General features: G+C 38.0%; 1 protein-coding gene across 2 annotated transcripts; it reads right to left on the reverse strand.

Moving 5' to 3' along the window:
• Positions 1 to 1,436: 1,436 nt before the first annotated feature.
• On the reverse strand, positions 1,437 to 5,560 carry LOC104592570 (BTB/POZ domain-containing protein At3g19850-like). Of its 2 annotated transcripts, XM_010252025.3 has the most exons (4): positions 5,351 to 5,560; positions 4,108 to 5,256; positions 2,206 to 2,666; positions 1,437 to 2,097 (listed from the first exon to the last, which is right to left on the reverse strand). In XM_010252025.3, exons 1-3 carry the CDS (start codon positions 5,411 to 5,413, stop codon positions 2,250 to 2,252), a joined length of 1,629 nt encoding a protein of 542 aa, XP_010250327.1. In that variant the 5' UTR covers positions 5,414 to 5,560; the 3' UTR covers positions 1,437 to 2,097; positions 2,206 to 2,249. The 2 variants fall into 2 exon arrangements, with proteins under 2 accessions (XP_010250327.1, XP_010250318.1); XM_010252016.3 differs by lacking the exon at positions 1,437 to 2,097 and having other exon boundaries at positions 2,099 to 2,666.
• Positions 5,561 to 8,574: the final 3,014 nt, after the last annotated feature.

The following is an 8,574-nucleotide window of genomic DNA, read 5'->3' on the forward strand; positions in this document are numbered from 1 at the left end:
GTGATCCCAGAATTGTCGCATGACACCTCAGCACCACGAAGGTGATGACTTGCCTTAGACAAAATGATGAAGATATACTTGGAACCACGTTGGATGTGCCTCACATGCCTTGAGGGTGCTTCATCACTGCCTCATCAGGATCGGGACGACCACCTTAGGATCAATCTTGAAACCTTGGCACGAAGGTAGACCTCCCGCCAAGGTCTCACTGACCAGACTGATGTCCACGTAGCAACCTACATGACATGGTGGTCAACCTACCTACACCTCCCCTAACCTGACGGAGACCCAACTGACGACCTACCTCTGCCAACTTGATGGAGACTCAGCTGGCGACCTACCTCCGCCGACCTAATGGCGTAAGATCTCGACAAGACTAGGCCAATAGAAGAGGCAACCTACCATCGCCGACCTAACGAAGACTCAGGTGGCGGCCTCATCACGACCGAGCTAGGAACCTTGGCACTAGGGGCGATCTCCCCTGAGACCCTGCCAACCTAATTGGGACCTAGTTGGCGAACTGCCTGATGCATCGGACGACCTCCTCCTTAAGCGGGTTGTCATCTCTGACTTCCCCAAGATCACGATGCCATATCGAAAGAGTCGGTTATCACCCCGCATGCTTCGGGTGCGACTGGATAAGCACTACTCGCTTGCGCGAAGTCCACTTCCAGGCGTGAAACCACCTCCGAACTAGACAGGTCGGAGATCTCGGACGCGTTTCTTGAGCCTCATGGCAGCTTGCCTATATAAAGGTGTCCCCTTCCTCATAAAAGGTATGCGCGATTTAGCTCTCACAATTCACTAGAACTCTCTTAAAACTTTTCATTGACTTAAGCATTGGAGTGTCCACCCTAGGTCAAGCAACCCAGACTCTTTGATCTCTCCTTTTATAGCTCAGCTAGGCGACTTATTGAATCCAACGTCCGAATTGTCTGCCAGCTGGGAACACCAGATCGCGCATCATCAAGGGGCATAACAAGAATGAGCATTTGTCTTTTAATGTGGTCTAAAAAACGTCTAAACGCGTTAAGTCATTAGCCCGCCTCTTACAAATTCAGATCTGAAAATACATTCAGATCATTTTTTCATACTTAACCCAAACATAAGTGGTATCTGAAAAGCAACATTTTTGAAATTCAAAGGTCATAAATCAAACACCACCTTAATCTACTATGGTCTGTAGAGCTGTCAAATGAAAGATTTTAGATGTAAAAATGCAGAAAGTTTTATCCATTTTAGGCTTATGTCATCTTTTTAAAACATAAGTCTTTCTAGATTCCTGTCTTTCATTGTCAAAGGACCAAATTTTTGTTTATTGTACTTTGAAGAGCCCAAAAAAGCCACACAAAACTTCCCAAACGCTACCAAACTATATTATAAATATATTTAAGCAATTGCCAAAAAGAACGGGGGGCGTTATGGCCTTATCTAATGTTGGTCCCCGTTATCTGGTCTCTTTGGCAGAAGGACGAAGTTGATACAGACCTATCCTCTGGCCTCTGCCATTTTTTTTTTCAGAAATAGGTCACTCACTTTCAGATATTTGAGTCCACATTCTCACACTCATCTTTTTTTTTTGGTAAACAATTCTGACACTTATTAGTCCAGAATTTTTACCATTGCAAAAATCTTCTACTCCTTCAGTTAATAAATCTGATGAAAACAATCAATACAAAATTCAATTTGATTAGAGATGGCTGAACATAAATCCACCCAGATAATTTTGGTGAAAGCATTAGAGGTGGGTCCCCATCTGGCTTCTGTAAAATTTGCTCTTCACCAAAGTTTTAAATGCTCTCATGATTGGACTGACTCTCTCTCTCTCTTCTTGCCCTACTGATCTCCCATGAGACACTGAGAGGATCTCAAGTTCTCAAGTGGGGAGGCTGCCAGCTAGCACTGATCAAGTCAGTGGGAGTTGTTCAATGTTCAGTCCAGTCCTCTTCGTCTTCAACACCTCTCTATCAGGTCATTTTAGTAAATTCCAAATACCTCTCTATCAGGTCCAGAGTACGGTGAGCAGTGAGCTTCCCTCAAAGGCTGAGGGCCTGAGGGATTCAGTGCCTCAGTGGGGAATACTGGCTCAAAGTCTTCCTGGCATTTAAAAATGTTTGAGTTTATTAAAAAGTTTTTTCACTTGATAAAATTACAGAACTACCCTTTATCTCAAAACATCACACACGCAGAGAAGAGATTTCTTACAATATGGCACATTTGAGATTTCATGTGAGAAGGAGATTTAACAGTTAACATAGCCTTGGTAAGGCTCTATTGTGTGCAGGGGTGGTCATGCCTTTATCCTTCACCAACTTTGTCACCTGGCCTCTCATCTGTCTGCAGACCTTTTCCAACTCAACCACTCTGAATTGCATCCTCTGTAAGTTCATTCTCGTCTCTTGCTTGTCTTCTGAGAGCCCCAGAAACTTTTCAGCATCGGGTTCATTGTAAGAAACCAACTGTGTTTCACTTGGGCTAGGGCTCTCAGGAACAGCAGGATCATTGCTCAGTAGCTTGGATTGTTGAGAGGCGAGAGCTTGGACGGCAATCCTTGGAGGAATTCGAGGGTTCTTGGCGAGGTCTTTACAGGCTTCCAGTGTGAGCTTCTCGTACTTGAGACATCTACACAGCCTTGATCTTTCCTCGAAAGAGAGTGTAGGATGTGACTACACAAATTATCCATTATATTATCAGTATTTAATTCACTTCCGTCATAAATTTCATCTCATTGGGAGAGAGGGAGAGATTACAGATAATACATAATAGTTTTTCTCAAGTTTTGGGCCCTTGGGCTGAAGATAAGACTTTGGCTGCATTTGGCATTAAATAAGGATTTATCTCTGACTTAAAAACTCAGTATTCATAGTAGCACTTTTATACCAAATGCAGCCAAATTAGAAATAAAATGTAGGAAAGGGGAAAGGGATGATTTTTTTTTTTTTCTTTTGGGGAGAAAGCCAGAAAGAGGTATTAGTTTTTTTTTTGGGTAAATTCTCGATTAATACCCTGTACTTTGGATTTGGTGCCACTTTGGTCCTCAAACTTTAAAACGTGGCAATTCAATATTGGAACTTTCAAAATGTGTCAATCTAATAATACCTGTTGTTAACCAATCTGTTAACCAGCCGTTAAGTGACATTTGAAAAGATACAAATGCTCTTTGAGTGTCATCTAATTTTCTTTATCAACCATCAACATATTGATAAAAATAAACAATCTCAAACCCTTACCTCTTCTATTCAAGAAAGTTAGGATTGCATCTCAATGGACATTTTGGTGATTTCAACTTTCTTGAAAAGAAGAGGCAAGGATTTTGGATTGTTCATTTTTTGTCAATGTTTGAATAGTTGATAAAAAGAATTAAGTTACACTCAAAGGGTATTCGTGTCTTTTTAAATGGCACTTAATAGCTGGTAAACGGGCTGGTTAATGAAAGGTACTAGATTGACACTTTTTAAAAATTGGAATATTAAATTATCGCATTTTAAAATTCAGGGATAAAAATGTTACTAGACCCTAAGTATAGGTACTAATCTAGAATTTCCCCCTTTTTTTGGGTCTAAGAGAATGAGCGATTTGGGTATATAGAATTTGCTATATAGAATCATCAAAGTAAAGGAATATAACCCCACCTATGCTACAATACCCCACATTCCCCACCTTTCCAATGGTACAAATTCATAAAAATTTGTTAGGTGAAATAAATTACACGTGTCATTATTTTCAATTGTACAAATTCAATAAAAAAAATTATGAAGTGGAGGAATCAATAAAAACCTCTAAGTAAAACAAATATCAATATCAACTATAGAATTAAAGAAAGAAATTCAGAACCTTCATTCAAGAACTACAGATGGGTATGAAACCATGTCCAAAAGTCATTCTCACACAAAATTTACTAATTTGGAAACAAAAAAAAGAGGGAGAAATCATATTATATAAATTACAATGTTTTTATTTATTATTATTATTTTGAAAAACAAAAGAACTTCCTAGAGAGAGAGAGAAGTGGATTTACTATGTGCCTTAAAAAATTACATTCAATTTACAATCTGGGAAATGAGGGGAAAGAGAATGAAAAGGAAATGATGGGTTGGTGATATTTACCTCGAGATAGATGTCAATAGCTCTGTAGACTCCATTAAAGCAGTCTCTAGCTGAGTCAGGTAAGCTCTCTGCAACTGCAAGAAACTTAGAGATTTTGAGGTTCTGATCAGGAGAAATCTCTCTCATGTATTTATCAATCAACCTCACAACTTTTTTCATCTTCTGCACTGTCAGCCCATCATCATTAACAAACACCCTAACCAATCTCAAGACTAGATTCACATCATAAACACCACCACCTTCATGACCAGAGATGAGTAAATCATCCAACGTTGCCTGGTCAAGCATTCCACCAATCAATCTCTCCAACCGAACTCTGTATTCTCTGCTCAGACCCAAACCAGAAACCACTCTCAATACCCAAAACAGCCCTCTGCAAGAGAAAGCGGTTTTGCCCATCAAAATCACCCCATAAACAGCTGTGTCTGCAAGTGCACCATATTCAAACTTGGACCCAATTCCACCTTTCCTTTGGACAGCGGTATTGAGGTAGTGGAGTAGGAACTTGGTGAGGATTAAGCTGTTGTTATCCGTTCCATAAGCGCCCATTGTCTTGATGACCTTTTCAATGATCTTGGGGGGTAAAATGGTCAAATCATCAAACCACCAGGCCTTGCTTGAAGTTGAAGAAGAACATGGTTTCACTGTTTCTGGTGCGGTCTTAGTGGATGAAGATAATCTAAACCCAGAGGTTGTTTCAGGGGATGATGAAGAAGAGGATGACAAAGCATTGGGGATTGTATCTGAATTTTGAGCAATCTTTGCTAGAAGTGAAGAGATGAGCTTTTGAAGAAGACCGGACGAATCTGCAGATAAGAAGAACGACTCACAGCTCTTTAGAGAGACCAATGTGTCATTCCACGACCAGTCGAATATCCCTTCAAGAAAGTTTTCCGTCTGTTGCAGAAGATTGAAGCTTGAGACCTTTTCTGTCATTTCAAGGAATATGGCAGAGCAATGGAGGAGAGAAACATTTGATGGGGTTACTAGGATTCTGCCATTGTTGTAGCAGAACCTTGAAATCAGCTCAAACCCATCTGGGCCTCCAGGGAAATCAATAACTTCAATTGCTGAGCTTCTGATCTGGGTTTTTCTCTTTTCTTGCTTTACTATCTTCTTCAATCTTCCTGAGAATATCGAGATAATTCTCTGCAAATATGAAGAAGAGAAACATTTAAAGTTACCATACAAGGAAAACAAACAGAGATTAAAGGACACGATTACTGGTGGAAGTTCATATTACCTCGTTTAGAAAGAAAGTGTGTTGCCCATTAACATTGATTTTCAGATCACAGAGCTCATGCATTTCTGATTCAAATTCAAAAAAACCAGAAAATCACAAGATGAGAGAATGAGAGAGAGAGAGAGAGAGAGATGGCAAAGGACGAGACAAGAAAATTATTCTCTGCTCTCTAAATTTAGGAGAGAAAACTATACTATGCTCTCTAAAATTAAGAGAGAACACGATGTTCCTAAGCAGCATTATGGCCAATGTACTTTACTCCGCAGAGCCTACAACTGTCCATCTGAGTGGGAATCGGATTTGGTACTAACAAAATGTCCTCACACTGTCCTAACAGCCCCTAACAGCCGTGCATTGGGAACCAAATCCAATAAAAAAAAACACATAACGGGTAAGATGTTATCCATGCAGGATTGCCAAAGGCTGTGAGGATGGTTACGTAAGAACCAAATCCTAATTCAAACATTTATCAATCCAATCTCCATGCACTTCGTCGATAAATAGTCTCATATCTTCTTCATCGTTGTATGGTCTTAGCCCTACAAATTAGTTGGTACCACTCAGACACTCCAAGAAATTTTAGGTGGCGTTTGGTTAAAGGATATGTGCTTTCAAGCTTAAAAGGTACAAAACCCCAACTTTAAGCTTTGTGTTTGGTGGAATGTTGGTCCTAAAGAGATCAGCTTCCATCAGGGCAAACCTGTGCCCACACCGTTCTAACAGTCTTTTAATTTGATACCTATCATTGGGAATATCTTTCTATGAAATAAAGCATATAAGTACGGAGATATTCTCAATGCAAGGCAGTAAAGGTTGCTCGAACAGGCTTTGCCCTGACTGAAGCCGATTCTGGTCCTCCTTTCAAGCTTGAATTCACATTCCTATTCTTGCCGCCCAAGATTTTACCATTACACCATTCCTTTTTTTTTTGGCAAAGAAATCTAGGAAAAGAACATATATATATATAATATAAACTGTGACTTGGTAATCGGGTCGAACGGGTCATTGATTCAGCCGTCCATGTTGGATAGGTTTTGATCAAGTCAATGATTTTTATCAATTTTAGGGCTTTAGTCAATGACCTTAGCAATAACTCTCCTAATCTTTATGTATGAGATTTCTTGAATATCATGTTTCTTGGCATACTATGTAGGAACAAAACTAAGTAAATCCATTAACTTGAATTTAAATATTTAATGCCATTATTCTTGATTGTTTTCTTCCATGTAAGCTGAGTTAAATCCAACACCTTTGCATCATCGTAGAATTAGGGTTTTGATTGATTCACAAATGGAAGATGGCAATTTTTCCCAACAGGCAACTATATTTGATATATAGGCAGCCTATTGCGTGCAAGCTTTGATTAGGAATAGTTTTCTCAGCTTGATTTATTTTTGGCCTTCAAATATGCCAAAGATAAATCGCACAATGTATAAAACCAAAATTCATACAGCTAATGCTCCGTCAAGGGGTGCAAATGGATCGGTGGTTATGTAACCAATCCTGTGCTCAGCTTGATTTATGGTTGGTTATGTAATCAATCATAAGTGAATATGTTAATGCTTCGTTTATGGGTGCAAATGGATTGGATCATGATCTGATTCGATTTTATTTGATCGAATTCAGATAATCTTTGATCGGATCTTTGGATTGGATTGGATAATAGGATTTCATAAAAAAAAATGGATCGGATTCGGATCACCTCTATCCGATCCGATCTGATGTATATTATATATTTATAAATATAAACATATATAATACATATATGTTATTTATTTATTTATAAATATATTTTTTATAAATTTGTTATATTATTTATTTTTTTATAAAAAAATATGTATATATGATGAAAATAATTAAAAATTACATGTATTTTTGTTTTTACTTTATTTAAATTAGTATATTTTATTTTTCTTTTAATAATTTGTTAAAATTTAAAGAATACAAGTTGGATCAGATCAGATCCGACTTACCGATAGGATTGGAATTCAAATCGAGTCCTATCATATCCAATCGAATTTTTGGATTGGATCGGATCCAACATGAATAGTGTCGGATCGGATTTGAATATACCTTGATTCGAATCCCATCCGATCTGTTTGCACCCCTAACTCCATCCACAATGTTCTTTTTTTCTCTTTTTTTAATTTTAATATACAATATTTTAACTATAATAGTGGAGAGAGATTCAGGTATCATGTCTTTCCGGTAGCATAGATTTTTCCACAAAAATGATAGAATTAAAGCTCAAAATAGTTCGTTAAACTAAGATTGGACTAGATGGTTGGACCATCAAAACCAGGGAATGGCAGTGAGAATGGTTTTTTAGGCTTCCTCATCATGAAATATTGACTTGGTCAAATCTATCTCAAATACATGTATATTAACATATAGGGATACTTACTTAGGGTCCGTTTGATTCACAGTCGGAATTGGAATCAGAATCGAAATCGAAATCCTTTGGAATCGGAATCAGAATGGTCTATTTCCATGGTCTATTTGGTTCAGACAGAAATAAGAATGAGAATTAGAAGCAGCAAGAATGAGATTTCATTCCCAAGAGAGGGGTAGGGAATGGCCATTCCCTCAAATGGGGGAATGCCATTCCAGCAGGAATGGGAATGAGATTTTGATTCTGCTCAACCAAACAGTTGGAATTGGAATAGCCCATTCGGATTCCGATTCCAGACCCCTATTCCTGCGAACCAAACGGCTTATATATGCCTTGTTTACCATTCAACAATAACAAATGGTGAACAGTAAAGTTGATGTTCATCATCTTCACAAAGAATGGGAGAGTGTTGCAAGACTTTCGTCTCTGTTAGTATTGAAACTTTGATTGTATTTCACTCTCATATACTGACTGCGAAAACTTTGATCATATTTTATAGTTATATTTCAGAGATAAGATTAGCTGAATGCAGTAACTGTTCAGTAGGCTGTGGAACCAATCATAATGCTCCACACCTAAGGCTGTCAATAGGTTGTGTCTGAGTCTGGATAGGGCGGTTCCAGTTCTGAACCAATTATTAATTGGGACAAAATAACAGACCCAAAACTATCCCAATTAATAGGTGGGTCTATTGGGTCCAGACTTGATTATATTGAAAATTATATTTTTTTATTCAAATAATAACCTAAAATTTAAAATTTGATAATATAACCTTAAAAATGACAAAAATATAGTAAATTATTTATATCTTAATAAATTATACATTTTTAAA

Source organism: Nelumbo nucifera, chromosome 3 (assembly GCF_055504915.1).
Source record: "Nelumbo nucifera cultivar China Antique chromosome 3, China Antique-T2T, whole genome shotgun sequence".
NCBI lineage: Eukaryota > Viridiplantae > Streptophyta > Magnoliopsida > Proteales > Nelumbonaceae > Nelumbo > Nelumbo nucifera.